Source organism: Sapajus apella, unplaced genomic scaffold, assembly GCF_009761245.1.
Source record: "Sapajus apella isolate SASKATOON/1434 unplaced genomic scaffold, GSC_monkey_1.0 scaffold134, whole genome shotgun sequence".
Lineage (NCBI taxonomy): Eukaryota > Metazoa > Chordata > Mammalia > Primates > Cebidae > Sapajus > Sapajus apella.
This window is the reverse complement of record NW_022437074.1, coordinates 2,862,532-2,887,222: the sequence shown is the minus strand read 5'-3', so window position 1 is coordinate 2,887,222 and position 24,691 is coordinate 2,862,532. Positions and strand designations below refer to the sequence as shown.

The following is a 24,691-nucleotide window of genomic DNA, read 5'->3' as shown; positions in this document are numbered from 1 at the left end:
TATTAACTGCAATATATTTCTGATAAATGTATGCTATCTATATGTATAAAAATCTGATGTTTAGCTTTTAGCAGTAATTAACAGAACTACCATATGGTCCAGCAATCTCACTAGTGGGAATATATCCAAAGGAAATGAAATCAGTATGTGAAAGAACTATCTGCACTCCCATGTTTACTGCAGCACTATTCACAAACGCCAAGATTTGGAAGCAACCTAACTAACTGTCCATCAACAGATAAATGGATAAAGAAAACATGGTACATATATACCCAGTGGAGTATTCTTCAGCTATAAAAAAGAATGAGGTGTTGTCATCTGTGGCAGTATGTATGAACCTGTAGGACATTACATTAAGTGAAATAAGCACAGAAGGACAAATACTACATGATCTCACTCATATGTAGAATCTAAAGAGGTTGACTTCACAGAAATAGAGAGTAAAACAGAGGTTGCCAGAGGCTGAGGAGAATGGAGTGGAGGAGATGGGGAGAAGATGGTCAACGGGTACAAAGTTATAGTTAGGAGGAATACGTTGCACAGTAGGGTGACTATGGTTAATCATATTGCATTTCAAAATAGCTAGAAAAGAGGCATTTTGAATGTTCTTACTACAAAGAAAGTATAGCTGTATGAGGTGTAGATACGTTAAATACTCTGATTTGATTTTTACACAATGTATACATGTATTGAAATGTCACACTGTGCCCCACATGTGTAATTATTATGTCAATTAGAAACAAAAAATCAAGACAACTACCAAATAGCCTTCTATATCTTCTGTGTCTGCATCCTTGAATTCAATCAACCAAGGATAAAAAAATATGTGGGGGGAAAAAACCCCAAACAATAAAAAACAGCAATACAAAAATAAAAAGAATACAAACTTTAAAACACAGTATAATAACTATTTACATAGCATTTACATTTTATTAGCTATTATAAGTAATCTAGAGATAATGAAAAGTATGCAGGAGGATGTGCGTAGGTTATATGCATATAAGTATACCATTTTATATCAGGGACTTGAGCATTCAAAGATTTTGGTAAACTCTGAGGGTGAGGTGGGAGTAGGGTGGAGGGGGTGTCCTGGAACCAATCCTCTGTGAATACCATGAGACAACTGTGTAAAATCTCAGAAATAACTCCATTAATTTAGTTAGAAATGATCGACTTTTATTCTGTATTTAATGAAAGAGAAAGATGTATACTGCATAAAAACACAAAAAAGTAGCCCAGCAGTTTAAATATATATTTTTTAGAAGGTTGAAAATATAGCCGGGTGTGGTGGCTCAAGCCTGTAATCCCAGCACTTTGGGAGGCTGAGGCGGGTGGATCACGAGGTCAAGAGATCAAGACCATCCTGGTCAACATGGTGAAACCCCGTCTCTACTAAAACTACAAAAAATTAGCTGGGCATGGTGGTGCGTGCCTGTAGTCCTAGCTACTCAGGAGGCTGAGGCAGGAGAATTGCCTGAACCCAGGAGGCGGAGGTTGCGGTGAGCTGAGATCGCGCCATTGCACTCCAGCCTGGGTAACAAGAGCGAAACTCCGTCTCAAAAAAAAAAAAAAAAAAAATATATATATATATATATATATAATCATTGTATGAAATAACATAAAATTAGGAATAGCTGTAATTTGGAAACATCTTTTAACAAGACAGGTAGGAGTCAAGAACACTGACCATGGATCCAGACTGCCTGAGTTCAAAATCTGGCTGAAAGACTCATTGTGTGGCCTTGGGCAAGTTGCTTAACCTCTCAGGGCCTCCCAAGAGTCAAAAAGCTATACTGCTTTGGTCTGTTTGTTCTAGCTCATGGCATACCCTCACTGTGATATTGTGAAATACATATTTGGTCTTCCTCCCAGCTTCTTGGCATACAGCTCCTAAAATCCTTGGAATCTTAAAAGTGACGTCTTTTTGTATGCTAATGAGGTGGCCAGTGATTGGCAGCCCCTAAGCAGATTTGGGATGGGGCTGGTTACCAGAAAGACCAAGGCAGAATTAGATGGTTGGGATTTTCAACCCCACCTTCCAGCCTCCAGGAAGGCAAAGAGGAGCTGAAAGTTAAGGTGATCACCAATGGCCAAGTGTTTAATTAATCATGCCTACATAATGAAGTCTCCATAAAAATTTAAAAGGACAGGGTTCAGAGAAGGGGTGGAAGCCCTAAGCACCTTCCCCTATACCTCACCCTATGTATCTCTTCATCTGTATCATTTATAATATACTTTCTTAACATTTATTTTTATTTTTCAGTTTTTTTCAGAAACAGGGTCTTGCCCTGTTGTTCAGGCTGGAGTACAGTAGCATGATTATAGCTTACTGTAGCCTCCAACTCCTGGATTCAAATAATCCTCCCACCTCAGCCTCCCAAGTAGCTGGGACCATGTGCGCCATCATGCCTGGCCAATTTTGTTATTTTTTGTAGAGACAGGATCTGACTGTTATCCAGGCTGGTCTGAACTCCTGGCTTCAAGCAATCCTCTCACTTGAGTCTCTCAAAGTGCTGGGATTACAGGTGTGCTTCACAATGCCTGGCTGGTAATATTGTTTATAATAAACTGGTGAAGCCAGGAGTGATGGCATGTGCCTACAGTCCCAGCCACTGGGGAGGCTGAGGCAGGGAGACTGCTTGAGTCCATGAGATGGAGGCTGCAGTGAGCTGTGATCGTTCCACTGCACTCCAGTCTAGGTTACAGAGCTTGACCTTGTCTCAAAACAAACAAACAAAATACTAATAATAAACCAGTAAATGTGTTTCCCTGAACTCTGTGAGCTGCTCTAGAGAAAATTAACAGAACCAGAAGAGGGGGCTGTGGGATCCCCAACTTGTAGAGCATGTCAGTCAGAAGTGCAGGTAAAGCAATCTAGGGCTTTCAATTGGCATCAGGAGGAGAAGACAGTCCTGGGGCTGACCCCTCAACCTGTGGGAACTGAGGCTATCTCCAGGTAGATAATGTGGGAATTGAATTGGAGGATGCCCGGCTGGTGTCCACTGCAGAACTGATTGCTTGCTTGGCATGTGGGGAAAAATCCCCACACATTTAGTCACAGAAGAACATCTGTATTGATTGCTGTGGTGTGCAAGCAGAGGAAAAACGGTTTGTGTTTTCTATCCACCTCATTCACAATTTCTTACAATGCTCTTTGCTTTGCTCTCCCAGAGCTTTCCCTTAAAAAAGATGAATTCTTTTGAAATTAGTCAGGGGATGAAAAAGACTAAGTTCTAAAAGGAAAGCTGTTGGCCAGGCACAGTGGTTCATGCCTGTAATCCCAGCACTTTGGGAGGCCGAGGTGGGTGGATCATGAGGTCAAGAGTTTGAGACCGGCCTCACCAACATAGTGAAACCCTATATCTACTAAAAACACAAAAATTAGCTGGGCATGGTAGTGTGCGCCTGTAATCTCAGCTACTCAGGAGGCTAAGGCAGGAGAATTGCTTGAACCCAGCAAGTAGAGGTTGCAGTGAGCCGAGATGGCGCCACTGCACTCCAGCCTAGGCAAGACTCCATCTCAAAAAAAAAAAAAAAAAAAAAAAAAGAACAGCTATTGTGACTACTGTCTACATCTCTAAATTCAGCACATACAGTCATGTGCTGGATAACAACATTTCTGTCAACAATGGACCATATATACTACCATGGTATAGGGTATATTTACTGTACTTTTTCTATGTTTGGATACTTTTAGATACACAAATACTCACCATTGTGTTACAACTGCCTGCAGTATTCTGTGTAGTAACATGCTGTATAGGTTTGTAGCCTAGGAGTAATAGGCCATACCATATAGACTAGATGTGTCATAGGCTATGACATTTAGGTTTGCTAAGTACATTCTCTGATGTTTGCACAACAATGAACTCACCTAATGACACCTTTCTGAGACATTTTCCTGTGGTTAAGGGACATACATATCTGTACCTGAATACAGAACATCTAACACAGTTCCTAAAGCCAAACCAAAAAAATACATAAGGCAGGGAAAGACTAAGCCTTATGGGTTTGAGCGCACTCTAACTAGTCATTTTTGATGGGTATCCTGGAGCAATTCATGGTACTAAGATTTGAGATTTCTTTCTTTGGCAATGTGGGAGAAGTACTATTGTGAATATAAATATGTTTTCAGGCAAAGAGAAAGAGATCTAGAAACTGAGTCCTTTAAAACCAGAATAGGAGGAGTTAGAAACAGATCTCCTTGCCACCATTCATCCTGTAAATCCCTTGCACTCTGGGCTATGCTTCTCCAGTGTTATAATGTGGACTACTGTTAATTCCAGGTGGAAAACTTCTTCTTCTATAACAAGCTGCCTCTTTTCTACAATGTGTAGAAATGATCCAACATAGTATAGCTCAACTTTTGAGCCTGAGAGAAAGGCCAGAAGTTGATCCAAAGTAAAACTCTAGGATATAAAATTTTTTAAAAATCAAAAATCATAAATTGAGAAGAATCAATTCTTTCTAGGTAACTACACATTACATCCCAGAACTAATTTAAACAAGGAATACAATAAGCCTATTAGAAATACCATGGTCCAAATTAGTAGTATTTATAAACAAAATGCCTTAAAAACTCGGGGGTTCCACCATCTGTGGAAATGGGTCATTCTGTGCGGAAGAAGATGAACTCCAAGAATGTCTTTGTTTTTAAGTGTTTTAAGTTTTAGAGTTCTGTAAATATTCCCTGTAGGGGGAAAAAACAGAATTATTCAGAGCTGCTTTCAAGTAAGATCAGAACAGGAGGCTCAGGTCAAAGTCTCATTTCCAGTTAAGTGCAAAGTTGCAAATCTTCATTTGGTTCTTTATACCGGTTTGTCATAAACTGACCTGAAGAGAGTGGACCCATAGATAAGCAGATGCACTGGTTGGAAGTATCTTCCATTCTCAATTTCTGCCTTCCTGAATAATCAGAGGAAATGAGTGAAAAAACCTCTTTGTTGGCCGGGCACAGTGGCTCACACCTGTAAGTCCAGCACTGGGAAGCTGAGGTGGGTAAATCACCAGGTCAGGAGTTCAAGACCAGCCTAGCCAAGATGGTGAAACTTTGTCTCTACTAAAAATACAAAAATTAGCCAGGCATGGTGGCGGGCACCTGTAATCCCAGCTATTCTGAAGGCTGAGGCAGAGAATTGCTTGAACTCAGGAAGTGGAGGTTGCAGTAAGCCAGACCAAACCACTGCATTCCTGCCTGGGGGACAGAGTGAGACTCTATCTCAAAAACAAAACAAACCTCCTTGTAAGACATCTTGCTACAAAATTACTCATCACAAATGGGTCTTTCCTCTTAATTCATTTTGTGATGGGGAAAAAAGGGATACATTTGCGAAACCAAAACTAAGAAGGAGAGAGAAATGTGAGGCACCAACAAAGAACCCAGCCCTACGCATATACTAAATCAGGGTTGATCAGCTGCACACCAGATCCCTAGTCCTTGGTTCAGTTCATCCCACTCTGCAATACTTCCTGGACTTAAATCACTCTTAACTGTTGGCTCTACTTCACTTCTAAAAGTGTTTTCTTACAGGAAAATTAAGATACTCCTTTTACTGGAGATAAGCTGGATGTCACAAAGTTAGATTTAGAAACCACTATAATTAATGTTAGGGCCTCTGAGTTGAAAGGGTATTTCCTTGAGGAAATGACATCTAATCACTTGAGCTCAGGAGTTTGAGACCAGCCTGGGCAACATGACAAGACCCTGTCTCTGAAAAAAAAAAAAAAAAAAAAAAAAAAAAAATTAGCTGGCTGTGGTGGTGTGCACCTGCAGTCCAGCTACTAAGGAGGCTGAGGTGGGAGGATTGCTTGAGCCCAGGAGGTCAAGGCTGCAGTAAGCCATGAATGTGCCACTGTACTCCATCCTGGGTAACAGGACCAGACCCCGTCTTAAAAAAAAAAAAAAAAATACAGAGAGAAATTGTAGTTGAGCCAGAAATACTGGTGCTCATATCATCAGATGTATGTTCTGGTTTCAGTGGTTAGGAAACAAGGGTTTCATTCTAGACTGGCCTCTGTGGCCAGAGGGAAGAATGTCCCATTTAATTCAAAGTACAAGAAGTTCTACCATAAAGTAAATCACATTTTAAGGGGAAGTGAGTGCACAAAACCTACCTATAAGTCTTCATAACTAGGTCTTCTAGAGAAAAGAAAAAATAGAGGCTGTGGAAATCAGGGAAAGAAGTTGTTTTGATAACGAGACAAAAGTAATAACAAAGATATAGAGTGGCGAAGATGCATTTGTTATTATACAAAGACTGGAGCACATCGGCCATGTGCCAAATGGAAGGTAAACTAGGTAAGTTTCTAATCTTCCTTTTGTAGAAAACAACGTATTGTTGGATATAGCTGAAAATGCAGATTATTTGTCAGCAGCCTTGGATAGTTTTTTTCTCTAATATCATTTAACCAAAAAGAAATTTCCTATTCTCCACATGCAGGTTTACACATCCCTGGGCTGGTTTTAAAGATAAACAATGTAGCCAAAATAGTAATCTTCCTCAGGACCCAACAGAGCTTAAGCCCATGAATAGCCTAGTTCTGGGTATTCATCACATCTTTTGGAATAACAGCACCCAGGGAGGGTATTTATAGTCCAGTGTGAGGGGTAGGCAGGATGAGATGAGTCATACTTTATTCTTCGCTGCTCAAGGCTGTTCTGAGCCTTTCCCTCTGACTCAGCACCAGTGGCCTCGAAGCTGACAAGGCCCAAATGCAGCAGCATATGCTCAGGAAGCGGTCGTACTGCTTAATGACGGTAGCTTAACCATCATGTTCATTCCTAAGTCTCAGGCAAAATGGAAGAAAGAAGGTGATGGAGGGTTGGAGCTCCAGGGTGCTCTCAGGGGAAACAGCAGACCAGGGAAATAAGGGAAATGCTTGAGAAAACAAGAGTCTTCTTCTCCGAGTTCTTCTCTATTGCTCCCCTGGACTGACCTCTCCTAAGGCCTTTGTCATAATTGCCCATTTCAATAAAAATCTTATGTTTAAAAAGAACATGTAAGGGAAAGAATACTGTATTGAGTATTAGGAGACCAGCTAGGTTCTAATCTCTTTCATGTTGCAAACCTGCTGTGTTATCAGACATTTCAACTTCTCTGGACCACAGGAGAGAAAGAAAAAGGGAGGGATAAAGAAGGGATTCATATAGTGAGAAGATCAATGCTCCCTCCAAGCCAGCTTTCCAGGATTCCCTTCAATGTGCCTTGGGAGTCTCATCTCCTTCCTTGCCACAGTCCTGGCAGGCCTCCATGGTGCCGAGGTAGAAGTAGGAAGTAGGTCCTCAGGTCCCTTTACCTGAATTGAGTCATGGCTTACCACCACTACCACTACCACCAGCAAACACCCTGTCTCTTTTTGCTGCCTCAGCACCTAGGGATTTCCTTTTACTTCTCCTCACCAGTTAATCACAGTCCACCTATAGCCTCAGTAGGAGTCTCTATGCCTGATGCCTCCATTCATACCTCCGGAGCTCCTCTCCCGCCCTCTTCTCTTTTGCTGTTGGACACTGGCCTTTCCTGCTCCTGTCCATCCTCACAACTGTCATTTGCCCATCCCTAAATCCATCATCCTTGTCCAAAAGATTCTCACTACCCAGGGAAGGAGTCAGGAAGAACAGAAAGAACTGGAAGAAGATATATAGACCATGTTTGGAGGCCTAAGGAAACAAAAAAAAAAGAACTAGAAGAAAAGAGAAAACGAAGACCTCTTTCCACTGCTAAGGTTTTTGTTGTCAGGAATGCATGTTTTGGGGACACAATAGGAGCTTAAAAAATGTGTACTAGTGAATAAAATAGCATTCCCTAACCTAAACCCTTAAAGCTGTTTCCCAGAGTGACACTATTACATAATTTAGTTCTGTATTTCATGTACCCAGGATGGGGTAAGCAGCTTTTCTGTGGGCTGGCCTGGGAACCCCACTCTCATGATGTTTGTTTTTATGGGAAAATGCTGCCTGAGTGGCAAACGATGGACTTACCAATGATCTTTGTAAACCACCTTTCCTTCCTCAAGCATGGTTTATATAACAGGAAAATTTAAAACTCTGCTAGGCAAAAGAAGAAATCAAACAGCAGCCATCTCCAGCTATAAAATAATTCTACATACATATGTTATCATATATAGATGTGTATATATGTACAAATATGTAAGAAGTAAGGTGGTAAAAGTAAATTACCTAGTTGATCTAACACACACATATACCTCGCTCTCACCTTCATTTATAGCTGGGTCAGCATCCCTAGACTATCCCCCAAAATACATGTTTAATGTGAGAAAAAGGTTTCAGTAGGCTGGACATGGTGGTTCATGCCTGTAATTGTAGCACTTTGGGAAGCCGAGGATCACCTGAGCCCAGGGGTTTGAGACCAGCCTGGGCAACATAGGGAGACTCCACTTCTATAAAAAAATAAAATTAGTCGAGCATGGTGGCATGTGCCTATAGTCCCAACTACTTAGGAGGCTGAAGCTGGAGGATAACTTGAGCCTATGAGTTCAAGGCTGCACTTAGCTATAATCAAGCCACTGCACTCCAGCCTAGGCAATACAATGAGACTTTGTCTCAAACAAAACAAAACAATACAAAACAAAGAGAAAGGGTTTCCGTAATGTTGAGAATACCAACTACAGTACAAAGGAAGTGCAGAACTATATGGTAACACCTGAGATCAAGAAAAACAAGTATTTGGAAATGAACACAGACACCCAAAAGAGCTAAACGGAGACAGTATAGTTCCCTAAAATACTCATTTTCTTCTTTAGAAAATAAATGCATGGATGCTCTTGGCTTGAGGCTGGGAAGTTGTGGAGGGGGTGACGTACGGCACACACTCTCCTTTACCTTTACAACAGGTCTAACGGGCCTCTGAGAAGGGGAAAAGACACAGAGACAGGAATTGGTGAGGTGCTGGGGCGGGCCTGAGTGTGGGTGAAGACTTGGAAAGAATTTTGTATGTGGAGCTGAGCTGCTTAGGTCTGAAAGGCTTTGTTATAGGGGATTGTGGGTTCTGAAATAGGACGAAGAACTGAGCAATACAAATGCAAGGTCTGTGAGGGCGTGCCATCCACGCTGCTGTCCATATGAGCCATATTTATGCCACCTCTGACTTCACAGCTACCAAATACCTGGCATGCACCTGGCACTTCAATTCAGTCTTTCATCATAAAACTGAACATGATGGAGGAGGCCTCAGAAAAGAAGGGCAGGAGGCAGGAGGGCAGGGGAATGGCACCTTCCTGCTTTTGTCCAGCACAACTCACCTCATAGAAGAGTCCTTCTGGGAATTGCTGGAAGCACTGAGCGCACACGAAACACTGCTCATGGTACAGCTCCCCGTTACTGTTCACGATCTTCTCAGCGGGTGCAAAGCCGCCCCTGCAGCGCTCACAAGTGGCGCTGGCCAGGGCATTGGCCATGTTGCTGTAACACAAAGAATGGCAGGTTGCAGACTGTCATCCTCCTCTTAGATCAAAGACCAAAACAACACTAAGAACCCAGCAGCAAATTCTATCTGATTGCAAAAATCCTATTTTATTTAAAAAGCTCAATTTCTTGCTTGTTCCTTATACGCTCTAAAACTAGGACTCTTCAGTCTCTTTACCCTAGCATCTAAGGCTCTCTAAGGGTGTCCCACTTTGATTCTAACATTTTTGGCATTCTTTTTGCTAAATAAACTATTAGTGTGTGCCTACTATGCGTTAGGCATCTGAGACAGAGGTGAAAGTTATGAGCTGCTCTCAAGTAACCTGGGTTTACAGCTTAATAAGTAGCTTAATTAAAATATCCACAAGTCAATATCTCAAAACCAATTTCTTTCCCTCCTGAGAACAGAATCTAAAATGCATGTCAACTAAATGCTATGTCATATAACTTAGATATAGGTTATTCCTTTGATTAGATTCTGTGGAAAGCAACTGCTTATGTAGCCTTAAAACCAGCCAAGATGCCCCAGTCCTATTACCTAATTGGTAAGATGAACCTGATTGCCAGTATTATAAAATATAACTTAAAATCACAGAATTTTACATAATAAAGATCATTTTATAGATAGCAAAACAGGTTCACAGAGATGGAAGGATCAGTCCAACAGCACAAAGCTAATTAGTTAAAGGAAGACACAGGACTAGAAATCCAGGTCCCCTGCTCGTAAAATCATACTGTCAATCAAAACAGATTACAGCATGAATTTCAAACACTTGAAAGGACATGATAGGGATACCACCACGTTTTATACATCAGGAAAGTGACACCAGGCTGTCAAGCTATGTTTGTGGCCGGTAACGTGGGAAATTCCCCCACCAGTGGCCCCACTATACCTTAAAACACAGAAAGCATTCAATAAATAATCTCAGGCTCTCTCTAACCATTGTGCTATTTGGAAGAAAAGCAACATGGCGGCTAGGTGTAGTGGCCCACACCTGTAATCCAGGCACTTTGAGAGGCCAAGGCGGGTGGATCACTTGTCAGAAGTTTGAGATCAGCATGACTAATACGGTGAAACCTCATCTCTACTAAAAATACAAAATTAGCCGGGTATGATGGCGCATGCCTGTAGTCCCAGCTATTTGGGAGGGTGAGACAGGAGAGTCCCTTGAACCTGGGAGGCGGGGGTTGCAGTGAGCCATGATTTCGCCATTGCACTCCAGCTTAGGCAATAAGCATGGAATTCCACCTCAACAAAACAAAACAAAACAAAACTCCGCCTCAAAAAAAAAAAAAAAAAAAAAGCAGCATGGCTTTGACAGACAATTAAATGAGGATTTCACATGAAGAACTGTTTTGTTTCTTAGAAGTCCTAGAAATGGAGAAGGCCCCTCCATGCAGAGCAGTAACCGGCCAAGCGGTCCTTCGATTTCTGGCAAGTTTATTTTCACAGGCCTACTCACAGCATGAGTTCTACCTGTGTGTCTAGTTCCCTGGTGCAGCTTCTGACCTTTCAGGTATTTAATCAGTGTACTTTGTGAAGTTATTACTAACGTTCTCCTGAATTTTCACAATCAACCAGTGAGGCACACAGGTGGACAGTCTCCATTGTATAGGCAGGGTAACTAATTGCCTTGCCCCTATTGGTTTCCAAGTTTTGCTGTTTCCTTAGCAAAAGTGGTCCCTATTACTTGCTTCACTCCCCTCCACACCTCTGGAAGACAACTTTCTTTTTGCCTTTCTCTCCCAAATGTTTCACAAAACAGTTAACCTGTTTTGTAGCCTTGCCATAAATAACCGCGTGTAGACACACCATGTTCATCACTTCAGACAAGTCAACTTTATTTAACAGGTTTGAATGTAATTAAAATGCCACTGAAAAAAAGGAAGGAAGGGAGAAAGGGAGGCAGCTTCACTGCTCAGTTAAACCTGGCCTAAGCCTCATGTTAAAATGAATTTCTACTTTGTCATTTCAAAGTTACTGTGGGTTGGGGGAAAAAATCTGTAAAATTCTCGTTGTCACCCAGCTTTGCCATAAGCCAGATGATTGTGGCAGTTTTAAAAAACTCTGGAGAGTTTTGTGCTTCTTCCTCCTCCTGACCAAAGTACACAGGTGTTCTTGGATGGAGGAACATGGTAAGCCCCATACCTGCCCAGTCATTCTCAGTACTGTTCTCAGGAAAAAGTATTTATACCCACTTGGAAACCAGAGATGCTGCTCAAATATATGGCACTGTTCTTAATTCTAAACCCTCTCAAAAGATTAAACAAACCTCAACAATCTTAATGGGATTCTAAAAAAGCCCCAAAAGAATATTCTAGAATGACCTGGCTCATTATAACCTAATCAGTGGTTTGCAAAATGTCGGGGTCACCATGACCCTCCAGGGGGCAGAAACGTCCTCTTTCCCAACTACATCTCTGTGGGAGGCCATATTTTCTTCATACATTTCATCTAAAATAACATACTGTAATAGGTTGAATGCAGAAACAAATATGAGAAACTTTTATTAAGACAGATATTAATAAGATTTGCAAAAATGTAACATAATGCCATCCTTTCTCTAAGCCTCTTCCATTTTGGAAAAGTTATTTCTCATGAAAACATTAATATTAACATTTACTATTATTAACATGTAATAAGCTTATTGTTTTTAAATGAATTAAGTATTTTAAATTGTTCCCAATTTAAATTTCCAGTTTCCCAGTATTCTGATACAGTAAATACTGTTAAATGAAAGTTCTCTGGGGACCTTAATTGTTTTTAAGAGTGTTAACAGGCTCTTAGATTAAAATGTTTGATTAATGTCCAGTTTAAACTCACATAATATAGATTGTTTCTACTTAAGTTCAAATACTGAAGTAGAATTAGGAAATAGGTAGATACATCATAAAAAAAAGCACACAGTTATCTCCCACACACAGGAAAAATGTGCTAGTTTTAGAGATAATATACATGTATTTTTCAAGAAGTATTTCTTTTAATAATAAGCAGAGGAAAAAAGGAAACAGAACAGTCACCTTGCTGTCCCCTGAACCAGTCAGGTTTCCCTTTCCTCTTTTGCTGTTGACACTCTGGCACAATGCCTTTTTTTTAAATGTTGATTTTATATTTAATATTACAGATGACAGAAATTACTTTTAAAAAGTCATTAGTGACAATTACAGCTATCATCAGATTAGTTATAATTAATTAGCTAAGTTTTCAGAAAAATATTTTCATTAAAAAGTGTTGATAACAAGAAATATGTAAGTGGCAAGTATAGATAGATATTTATATGTATAAGCCTTTAGGGCAGCTTCTTCATATCAGGCCAGGAATGGCTGATGAAGCTGATCCACTTCCACAAATCACCCTCACATAGCACACTTGAAATCTTGCTTTCTGTTATTCAAGTCCTAAAATGCAGCAATGTATAAATCCAAAATCATCTTGAGAATTCACCCAGCAGTTAAAATATTGGTTACCGTATTATTACAATTCCCTAATTACTGTTAAACAGAGCTCTCTGTGAGTTGTGAAGATAAGTGATATCTGTACCACAGAGCATGAATTATGGAATCAGAGAACCAGGTCAGTTAAATTCTCATTAACTCTTACTTGACAAATTGGGGATATGTAGTAATTCTAAGCTCACAACTTTAAATGAGGTAAATAATCTTGAGCTGGTCTGATGGCTACTCTGCATTTTCTTTAAAAAATGTGTTTGCTAAAACCCATTTAATAGTATCAATTAGCCTAACTTTTCAGAGTTAACAGTATGTTCTATATGTATATTGATTTGCTTCTTATATACAATATATATATTTATTCATTCAATTAAGAAAACCAATTAGCTTACTCCAATTTGTTGATTGTTACACACAAAAATAATTTATATTTACCAACAGTCTGTAATTTGTTTTTTCACTGTTCCAACTCATTTGCCCCTTATCTTTGGGACGTTTTGGAGTACACAATTTTTCTAATGTAATTCCTGATAATGAAAACACTAAGCCTCCCTCATGGATGAAATGATGAAAATGCAGCTACCAAGTGATCAGGAACCTACTGAAGACAGGGCCACTGTGCTCTCACAGTGAGGGCAGCACCTCCCACCCATCTGCATGTCGCTGGAAGTCTTAACAACAAGGCAGCCTCCTGTCTCCTTAAACATGCTGCGCTGCAAGCCCCTCGGAGCCCTACCACCCGGGAAAACTCCTGCCCAAAGTCCAGTCAATAAAACTACATGGGCCAGGTCAGGATGGCTCCTGAATAGAGAGCCAAGAATGCCAGACCTGGAAGAGGGGCACTCCGGGAGAGGAGACACTCACAATTTTGCATAAAAGTCACAGAACTCCTTGTAGACTTTCACGTCACTGTGCCTGCGCTGCAGTTTGGAAACAGCTCTCTCGTCCTCAGTCTCATTGGCCTCGTGGACATTGTTAAGGGCTGCTTGGGGGATTTCTTCATTCTCTGGGATAACGCAGGGGCGCACTCGGCCTGAGAGGGCCATTGTGGGTGCTTGAGAGCTCTGAGCACAGGGACGAGAGCAGCAGGACACAGAGCCAGGAGAAACAATATCCAGGCCTCCCTGCTTCCCAGCCAGGGTCACTCCCACTGTTCTCACACACGTCAGCCTGGCCCGCCGGGGTCACTGCTGCTGCTTCATGTTAAGAGCTCAGCAGCACAGTACATAGTCACATGGCAGGCAGGATTTACTGAGGCTTTCTGGAAGTTCTAAAAAACATTCCACAAAGTAGTGACACAGTCTTTGTCAGAGCAGCGGTCCCAGTGGACTATGCTATAAACACTGCATCAGGAGGCTGGGGCTGCCTCGTAGGCCTCCATGAGAAGGAAATATCCATATGTGCCTTGCATATTTGCCACCAAACTTCATCACCAATGCTGTGCTCTTCACTCTGGAGGGCATAAAAGGCTTTTGGAGACCTTGTAAAATACCCCCTGACAAGCTCTCCATGAGGCTGAGGCTGCTGGCACACTCTGAGGAGCATCCGAACTCTGCCTGGACCCAGGCTTCCACAACCTTGGCCATGACTGCCAGCTATGCCTGATGGGTCCCTTCCCCAGGAGGCCATGAGCCCTTAAAACTAAGAGCTACGTTAGACTTCTATCACCTTTGCTACTGGTACATAGTCAGAGTGCAATCTCAGCTTCAATGAATGGGCACAAGTGGAAACAGACAAGGACCGCTGTTTAGTTATAACTCTTCTACTGGACCCTGGCCAACCTACAAGCTTAGGTGAGCCAATGTTTCTCAGTCTCTATCATGACTAAGGAAGCCATTACAAAGTCTCCTGTGATCGGGTTAGCTGGGGAACTATGTCAGGCAAACCTGTCTCCCGTTTTATTCCTAAATAAGATAGCTACAAAGACAAAAACCTACATACTCCCCTCACCATTTGCCCACAAGAAAATTCCTTGTGGACAGAGGACAGACAGAACTCAAAGTCATCCCTCTGAGGCTCACCTGAGACAAATGCATATCTGATTGCTTCCTCTACCCTATTGTTCATGTAAAAATGTAGGTTCACTGAGCCAGACACAGTTGTGTATTCATTGGAAGGCTGATCAAGGACTCAAAATAATGCAACCGTTTGTCTCTTATCTACTTCTGACCTGGAAGCCCCAATTTAAGTTGTTCTGCGTTACTCAACCAAACCAATGTACATCTTGCACATATTGATTGATGTCTCATGTCTCCCCAAAATGTGTAAAAGCAAGCTGTGCCCTGACCACCCTGGGATGGATGCACGTGGTCAGGACCTCCTGAGGCTGTGTCATGGATGCGTCATTAACCTTGGCAAAATACACATTCTAACTTGATTAACACTTGCCTCAGATAACTTTTTGGTTTACAGCAATGATGACAATCATGATATAGCACCAGAGACAACTAACGGGCTCAGAATTTTTCTCAAGTCCCTGTCCTCCCAGGGCAGTGCCACCCACCAAAACCAAGAGACTGTGAAAGAAAATCTATAGAACAGCCACAAGGCAAACTGATGGACAGTCACAGAACCAGCAGCAGATAAACAAAATACAGTGGAGATGCCAAGTAACAACCACAAATAATGATATCCAAGAGTCAGTGAGTACTTCCTATCACATCCCTTAATCCTTCCCACAGCTTCTGAGATAGGTGTTAGTTACAAATGAAGAAACTGAGGCACAAAGAGACTGAATAACTACTAAGGAGGTGGCGGAATCACAACTTAACCCTAGGTACTTTGATTCCAGAGCCTATGTTGTTAACCCCTATGTGAGAAAATGGTAAACATAATCACTGGGAAGCACAACAGTTAACCAGAGAAGATTAGGCAGCAGGTACCAGATAGTACTGGAAGCAGAAAGTGGAACCAAGTCTTCCTACTTTGGACCCTAAAGATCTCAGAGGATGGGTCAAGAACTGAAAGGCTGTGGGCTACAGATCCTGCCCAGGACCAGAGCCTATGGCTGATGAAACAAGGAGATCACCATATTTAAGAAAGAAATAAACAACCTCATGGTTTAAAATTTTTCTTTTCAATTTATCTACATTTCCTAATTTTTTAGGTTTATTTTTTATAATGACCATGTGAAACAGAGCGAAGACAGGGAGGGAGAGAAAGAGACAGAGAGACAGACAGACAGATAAACGGGGACAGAGGCAGGCTGATTCAGACCATAAGTGTGATGCATCCAGTGGGGGTGGCATAGGAAGAGGCAGGAAACCACGTGAGCCTTCTGCTCAGATTTCTCCCTCACAGTCTCCCCAGTGCTCACATCTGACGTGACTACAGTACAGAAGCAAAACCAGGAATCCGACATTGGTACAATGTGTGTGTGCGGGTATCTGTCATTTCATCACATGTGCAGGTTCCTGTAACAACCGCCTCTATCAAGTTACAGGATTATTCCATCACCACAGAGATCTCTTTCATGTTATCTCTGACCATCACATACCTCTGCACAACCACTCATTTGTTTTTCATTTATATGACTATGTTATTTAAAGAATGTTACCTAAATGGAATCACATGTGACATCTTAAGGCTTTTCATTCAGCACAATGACCTGAGCCTAATCCAAGTTGCTCCACATGTCCACAGTTTTCTCTTGTTTACAGCCAAGTAGTATTTCATGACATGGATGCATAGTTTGTTTCACTGTTCACCCACTGAAGGACATTTAAGTACTTTCCAATTTGTGGCACTGTGAATAAAACTGTAGAAATTTCTATACTGAATATGCTTTTATTTCTCTGAGATAAATGCCCAAGAGTAAAATTGCTGAGTAGTATGGTAAGCAAAGCTTAGTTTTTAAAGAAACTGCCTGTGATGTTGTGACTTTTAATAATAAGTATATTCTTGGTCTCTGCCCCCATTTCCTGGCATAGGACTCCTAAAAATATTGGACTTTCTGAAGTGGTAAGTGTTTTTTGTAGGCTAATGTGACAGGTGGCTTGGGTTGGTTGCTGGAGAACCAACCATGCAATGAGAAGGCTGAAACTTTCAGCTCTAGGCTGTAGAGCTTCAGATACCATCTGTCTGCTAACCCCATGATTTTGGTCAAAACAAACTCCACCTCTAACATAGGGATGGCCAAAGACAAATAAGCTACTTAGAGATATCATACAAAAAATTACAGCTATTTCCAGCAGCTCAAATAAAGCCAGGATAAAGTCATGAAAATAGGGAGCCAAAAAAAAGCAGCTTTTAAAAAGGTGGTGGTAGTTTAACATTACTTCTCTCAAGGAGTAATGACTGAATTATACACATCATTACCAAATATTTCATCTGTAGGGTTTAAAACCCAAACAACTGGTCATTTTAACCAATTGCCTCTAACATACAGGACTCCAATCTAGAAAAAGAGGAGTAATGCTTCATTTATTAAATGTTCTATTCTATTCCACTAATAGATTTGCATAATCCATGGCTAAACGGAACACTTGGCATAACAACTACTAGATGAAGCTTCTCCAATTGCATTCAAAGGTTTCCAGGTCATAATGGGGTGTTTGAATTGTTGGGGTGGCCTGGTTAAATTATCATATGCCAAAATGAACTCTTTCCACTATCATCCTCTAGCCTGCTCAAATGGAAAATATAATCTGATTTCCCACAGACTACTAAAAACGAAACAATCATGACATGCAAGTACAGATAATGAAACTGGGAAGTTCATTCCCATTTAGTAGCTTCCAGAACAAATGCACTGTGTTTTCTTTCAACAGACAGTGAGGAAACAGACAAAGTTAGGCCAGAAAAGGTTATGGATTTGTAATTAACATGCCATTTTGCCTTGTCAGTTTTTTTCCTAATTCTTGATTGCACAGGCAAAAAGAAATTATTCATTACCACAGAAGCAAAACAGGAAGAAAGAAATATTGTATATTTTCTCAAGCTAGCTTAAAATTTAAAAAATGACACATTTTTTACATGTTTCTGTTAGCATTGCTTATTGGGATTATTATCAAAGTAAGGCAGAGCTACTGTGGCTTTGTTATGTATGTTAAAAATAACTGAAGAGTCAGTAAAAAGATTATCGCGGAACAAAGATAAAATGAACAAATCAAATTCTCTGCCTGCACACCATCAACTCCATCCCAGGGGCCCAAACCATCCCAAACACTGGGACCAAAGTCCAGAAATTACAATGAGGTTGTTAACTGTGAGGAGGCTATTTGTATCTGATTGTTTTCTAGAAACTCCCTCTAAAATGAAGTTTAGCTAAAAGTTAGAGACTCTCTTTGGTGTTGCAGATAGGTTTCTATCATCCCAAGCTTTATGATGTTTTAACTGTATTTATTTCCCTCTAAAGGAAAATGAGTGAAATGCCATTCAGAATCAGGTTGAAATTTTTCTGGAAGGAAACTAGCAGGCACCCACTTAAGTCTTAAAGTCAACAATTAAAATACAGTGTTTCAGATGGAATATCATCCAGCCACAAAAAAAGAATGAGATCCTGTCAGTCGTGGCATCATTATGAGCCTGGGGTACATTATGTTAAGTGAAATAAGTCAGGCACAGAAAGACAAATGCCACATGTTCTCACTCATATGTAAAAGCTAAAATAAAACTGAACTCATAGAAGTAGAGCATAGAGTTGGTTATTAGAGGCTGGGAAGGGTAGCTGGGAGGGGAGACAGGGAGAGGTTGGTTAAGGGACTCGACACTAGAGCTGAGTGAGAGGAATGGTTCTTGGGTTCCATAGCACTGTAGGGAGACTAATGTAAACAATAATTTATTCTATATGTTCAAAACGCTAGAAGGGGATTTTCAATGTTTGCAACACAAGGAAATGATAAATGTTCTCAGTGATGGATATGCCAGTTATCCCAATTTGATCCTTATGCATTACATGCATGCATCAAAGTAGCACATGTACCCAATAAATACATATAGTTATTACGTATCAATAAAAAATTCCTCCTCTAGTATCTGAGGGAAGACTATCCTAGTTTTATTCCCAGAGCTCACAGTCAAAAGAGAGTGGCCACTCAGGAGCCCCAGACAGAGGTGCAACCGAGGGACAGCCCAGAGAAGGCAGGAATGGCCCCATGCTCAACCTCAGTGCCCACAGGGTCCTGCAACACAAGGCAGGTCTGAAAGTGCAGTGTGGCCTCAGAGACACTGCCCACAACAGGCAGAAAGTACTGCAAATGAATAGTTCAGTTACTCAATCCCAACCTATTTTAAAAGTCTTGATGGCCTACTTGGTGGCCTGTTTCTTATGAAGCAACTCTCCCTGGATGATCTCTAGAAAAGTTTCTAACATGAACCAATCAAGAAATTCCTACCCACAAAGGACTCTGTAATGGACGTGGAGCCTGGGGAAGGCAAAGGAGAAAGACTGAAACCAAGCTCTTTCATTTCTCCATGATGCTCCCTGAGTGCCTCCGACACTCTTATGATGCTCTCACTCTCGGCAACAAGCCATTCTGTCCCTGTGATAATACAGACACTCCCATCACACAGGAAACCCATCATGGAAATAAAGACACGATACTAGATGGGAAACAGCAGAATGTGCAGCAACAAGGTGCAACCATTAAAAGCAGAACACTAATAAATGACTGAACAAAAGGAAGCCTGTTTCTGTAAGCCCATGTGCAAGGATGTGTACGTGCTTTGGGATGGGATCACTGGACTGCACTGTTTTGGTTTGGTAAGTTGAATTTGTCAACCTGTATTAGCCCAACAGCAATATAGCTTATTCCAGAAGATGTATGAAAGGCAGAGAAGAATCATTTATACTCCTGCCAACTAGAAAGAAGTACTTTAACATTTTGAGCTCTATTCTTTTTAAAATACATGTACAAATATATAATCTTAAATGATCTTAAATAAATACAGGGTTGTTGCAAGGTGACTTTAGAATTATCTTTAAAAGTGATGATCAACATTTCAAGCATTGGGTGAAACATATAAAGGACATAAAATTTTCTGGATGAATCCCACTGTACCTTTTTTTCTCCTCAACTTTCTGCTTATCAGAAACCTGCCCAGTCCTCAACTGCCTGCTCAAGATCTTCTCCAGGAAGCTTTCTTGACATTTTAGGCCTTACTGATCATCTGTTGAGCAGCCACAGCACCCACTGTGTGTCCCATGCAGTAAGTGGGTTGCATGTAATAATTGTGTTCTGTATTGCAAAGGTGCTCCTCATCTCAAGAATACCAGGAGGCACTTAAAGAGACATTTCTATTGAGTCTTTTTGTTTTGTTTTGTTTTTTTGAGACACTCTGTCGCCCAGGCTGGAATGCAGTGGTGCAACTTTGGCTCACTATAACCTCTGCCTCCCGGTTTCAAGTGATTCTAATAACTTGGCCTTCCAAGTAGCTGGAATTACAGGCATGTGCTACCACGCCCGGCCAATTTTTGTATCTTTAGTAAAGACAGGGTTTCACCATGTTGGCCAGGCTAGTCTCAAACTTCTGACCTCAGGTGATCTGCTTGCTCCGGCCTCCCAAAGCACTGCGATTACAGGTGTGAGCCACTGTGCACAGCTCTGTTGAGTTGTTATACCCCTCATGGCACCAAGCATACTGTCATCATGCAATTAATCAAACTGGACGTCCCTAGACTGCCTGCAGAGGGTGTCTAAAGAGGGCAAGCCTTGGGGAGGTGTGTCCCTCCCCAGACACACAGACAGCTCAGTCTGGCTCGTGGCCATTGGGATAACTTTCTCTCCTCAAGAAAGACAGCTCAATCAATCAGAATCACTGTAGTCTGAAATCTATGAGCCATCTCACAATTTTTTTTCTCCCGTGTAAAAAAATAAGCAGTGTTTGGTCAATTTAAAAACATTCTTGGGCTGGGCATGGTGGCTCACCCCTGTAATCCCAGAACTTTGCAAGGCTGAGGCAGGAGCATCACTTGAGCTCAGGAGTCGAAGACCAGCCTGGGCAACATAGTGAAACCCCATCTCTACAAAAAATACAAAAATTAGCCGGGCATGGTGGCACGTACCTACAGGCACTACTAAGGAGGCTGAGGTGGGAGGATTGCTTGAGCCCAGGAGGTTGAGGCTGCAGCAAGCTGTGATCATGCCACTGCACTCCAGCCTGGGTGACAGAGCGAGACACTGTCTCAAAAAAAAAAAAAAAAAAAAAAAAATCTTAAAATTTTCTCTCATAGGTTAGGTGATTTTTCTCTGATCATTTAGATACTTTCACTGGAAAATGTCTCTGTACTAGTTCCTTCATATTTTAAATACTTTTAAATTAGTTTATTTTTATTCTTATTGTGACCCATTAACATACCTTCTCACATCTAAACATCGTTTTAAAAAGATAACATTGTGTTCTGGTCAAAACAGACAAATTAGAGGAAGCCGTGTTTCTAATTCAGAAAGGCAGTATTTTTAGCTAGGAACACTGACTTAGGAGAACGTGCAGATCGCCAGTGACAGCCTCCAGTGTGTCAGGACCTCCTGAGACGGCTGTAGTGGCCGCAGTACCAGAGTCTCTGGCTCTAAATCAGATCCTTATTTTAGTTATGACTCAGTCAAGGCTATCACCCTGGATACTAACCTTCAACTACACTGGGAGGGAAGTCAGTGGGAGTTTTTATTTTGTGACTAAGCTTAATGCGACATGTACTTCCCTCAATGATAAGGTAAAAGAAAATCACAAGAATTTCAGAATAGAAGAACACAATAAAAAACATTTTACTTGAGTCAAGTGAAAACAATGAACTCTTTCCAAATCAAATATACCTAACTTTCACTACCAGTTATTTTCTTTTTGACATAGAAGATGTTTTGTGTAGATTTTACTGCATTAAACAGCATTTGAAAACACTGGCCAGGGTCAAGCAGAGGAACTAATATATATATGCATGTATATACATATATATATATATACATGCATATATATATATTTTTTTACTGAAGTTAAAAAGCTTCTTCTCTTTCAACTTTAAATTTTGTGAAGTATACACAGAAAGGCAAGGAATTATTTCATCTACCGTAACTTAGATTTTGCAATAAATGCAATGAAAAAAGATATGAAAATGATATAAAGTCAGGAGACCAACCACCGCCAGCTGGTGCTCGTGTAACGTTGCCCAGCTACAGCCTGGGCTGCAGCGTCTCCTGGGAGGCTTAGTTGCTCCTCCTCTTCTGCAGGCTCCTGTGCTCAGCCTTCCTTTCTCCCCACAGAGCTCACCATCCTGTGTCACAGAATGAAGCTCTGGTTGAAAGCAGTTCACAGGGCTAAGTAGGAAGCTCTTTGTTCCATTCCTTACCTCTTCTCAAAAAGAGGTATTCTATACATCTAGCAATAATATATAAAATTATGGCAATTACCCCTTAGACAGACCCCCTTGTGTCCTGTAGGAGGTATCACTGGGATATTGCTGGGTGATGGTGATGTAGTTAACGCCGCCTCTGTCTTTGTTCTCTATGAGCAGCACTGAGGCCTTGTCAGTAGAGGGTGCTGGAGAGACACTGCAGGAGGAAGAGGGTTTGCTTTCTGGTCCTGCCTGCTCTCTAGGCAAAGCTCCTGCAGCACTCCGGCTTCTTTAGTGTCTAGCTCCCGCAAGGCATGGTGGCCAGCAGCAGCTTCCCTGGCACCAGACCCTCAGAGGTTTTGCAGCAGAGTGCCTTGGACCCTGATGGTGCATGCGGCCAGCAGCATCCACTCCTTGGCAGTCAGCTATGCAGGGGGTGCCTCGGGCGAGGGGCCTCAATGCAAACAGCCTTCCCTAGCCCTCGAAGGGAGGATTTCCAGCAAGCTGTGCCAGCAACTTCTCTGCCATGTAGCGAGCACTGAAAGTGTGACCCCGGGCATGGAGAGGGGCTCCTCCCTGAGCACTCTAACTCAGCTGTAGGGTTGATGGCTGCTCCTTAACAGTGGCTATTCCTATGCTCTTTTACTTTCTCTCCTCTTACTAGCTAATTCCTTATTACTCCAAAACCCTATTAGAGTAGTAATTCTATATTTATTTAAACCTTTTCTGTTCAAATCAGTATGTGGGTTTTCTTTCCTGGTTGGACCCAGGCTGACAGAGGCAGCCTATGTCAGGACTCTGCAGCTGATGGTTCTTAAGATCTTTTGGGTTCTTTCTCCAAGACACCACACAGATCTCACTTAGCAACTTAAATCAACTGTATTTACATTCAAAACTAGGAAAGGACTTGGGGAGAAATGCGTTATCAAGTAAAGGTACAGAATAATAAACCTGTCAGTTAAATGGGAGTCCAGGTCTGTCTACGCCATTCTTTATTTATGTGAACCAGAGGCCATACATGTACTCATTGTTCAATCAAGTCAGGGCCAGAAGATATGGCTGTCCCCCACACCCCCAGTGTAGACATCTCCTTCCTGATGGCACTTTCTGGCCCCAGTGACATGTCTGGGGGCCACTCAGTGTGAGCTCCTGGATTCCTGTGTGGCCCCAGCAAAGAAGCAAACAGGGACAAACACCCCATGTCAGACCTTAAGGAACAAGAGGTGAATAAAGGAACTGAGGCAGTCAGTGAACTTTTGCTCTTCTTGAAGATGACTGGGAGGGTGCTAGGAGAGTAGCAACTTGGGCAGTCACTGTGCTCTGCTGCGCCTGGCTGTGGGAGCTTCTGTGCAGCTTTACTGTGAGTGTTCCACACATTTTCTTGTCATGGTCATTACTGAGCCTCCCTTCCTGTCACATCATTCCCACAACAGAATGCAGCAGCAGGCTGCTTTCTAAACAGTCCCTTGATTTCAAGACGTTTGCAGTGAAAAGAACCGTATTTACCACTTAACACTGACTTGTGTTGCATCTCTCCAGAGGTATGAGCAGAACAAGGTGTCACATTCACAGGGCACAGCTTAGGGGGCCTGAAACCCAGCCCTGGGAGGGCTGGAAGACTTCCTCATGCTAATGCTAGGGGCAATGTTCTACATGAGCTTCTGTGTTTTCTGAGGGGATTGGGAAAAATCTAAAATGTAATGCATAATAGTCTGGACAATTTCTGTTACAAAATGAGCTTTTAGGAGATAACATATTACCTAATTATTTCCTCTCTTTCCTCATCATCTACCTCTCTCCCAATCCCCATTGGTACAGACAGTGAATTGAACAGGTGGCATGCTGAATTAACATGAGAGTCACTGAAAACTGAGTGCTGCATGAGCGCTGGCTACTGGCACTCCAGAGAGCCCTGAAGTCCTTCTTCCCTCCCACTACAGATAGCCTGCTAGAAGGAGACCCTGGCCTGACACAGGTCAGTGATTGCATGGACTTCTGTGAGCTTTGCCCAGCCTGCTTCCTCCCTCTCTACCCTTGAGGACAATGCTCCTTCCTCTTTCCTCTGGAGCCACAAAGAAGACATGGGAGCAACCAGTTCCCATCTCAGCCACAAACCTCCAAGAAATGCTACTTCTAAAGAACGGTGGTGTGCAAGAGAGAATCACAAGAAAAGCTTGGGGAGAGAAACACCATCATGGAGCTCAGGGAAATTATTTCAGGAAATTTTGTAATTAAGGCACAAAGATGGACACATACAGATTTGTGTACACTAGATAACATTTAATTACTTAAATAATATAAAATAAAACTTAAGTTTCCCAATTGTAGGGCAACAAAACTCCCTGCTCTAATCCTTTTACAAACAGCAGTGTCAACAGGGGTTTCAGTTCAGAAGGGCAAATATGCACTTGGATGACTCTGGGCCAACTCAGTCCTTTAATTCAAACCTTTAGCCAACTATTAGTAAAGCATAACACAGAACAATCTCTTTTACAGCAGCTCATAAATAAAAAAGAAAAAAATGCAATCAAAACTAACTTGGCATGTGGCCA

At 41.7% G+C, this 24,691-nt stretch overlaps 1 protein-coding gene across 13 annotated transcripts in view; it reads right to left on the bottom strand.

Moving 5' to 3' along the window:
- Positions 1-24,691, bottom strand: part of LIMS1 (LIM zinc finger domain containing 1) — a 137,322-nt gene that overhangs the window by 17,141 nt on the left and 95,490 nt on the right. For 9 of the 13 annotated variants that reach the window (XM_032263015.1, XM_032263016.1, XM_032263017.1 and 6 more), the window contains one exon: positions 9,259-9,418. In XM_032263015.1, coding sequence (XP_032118906.1) covers positions 9,259-9,418 — 160 coding nt within the window. Of the gene's footprint in view, positions 1-9,258; positions 9,419-13,735; positions 15,965-24,691 lie in introns of those variants that run through there. The other 4 variants (XM_032263010.1, XM_032263011.1, XM_032263022.1 and 1 more) reach the window with 3 other exon arrangements.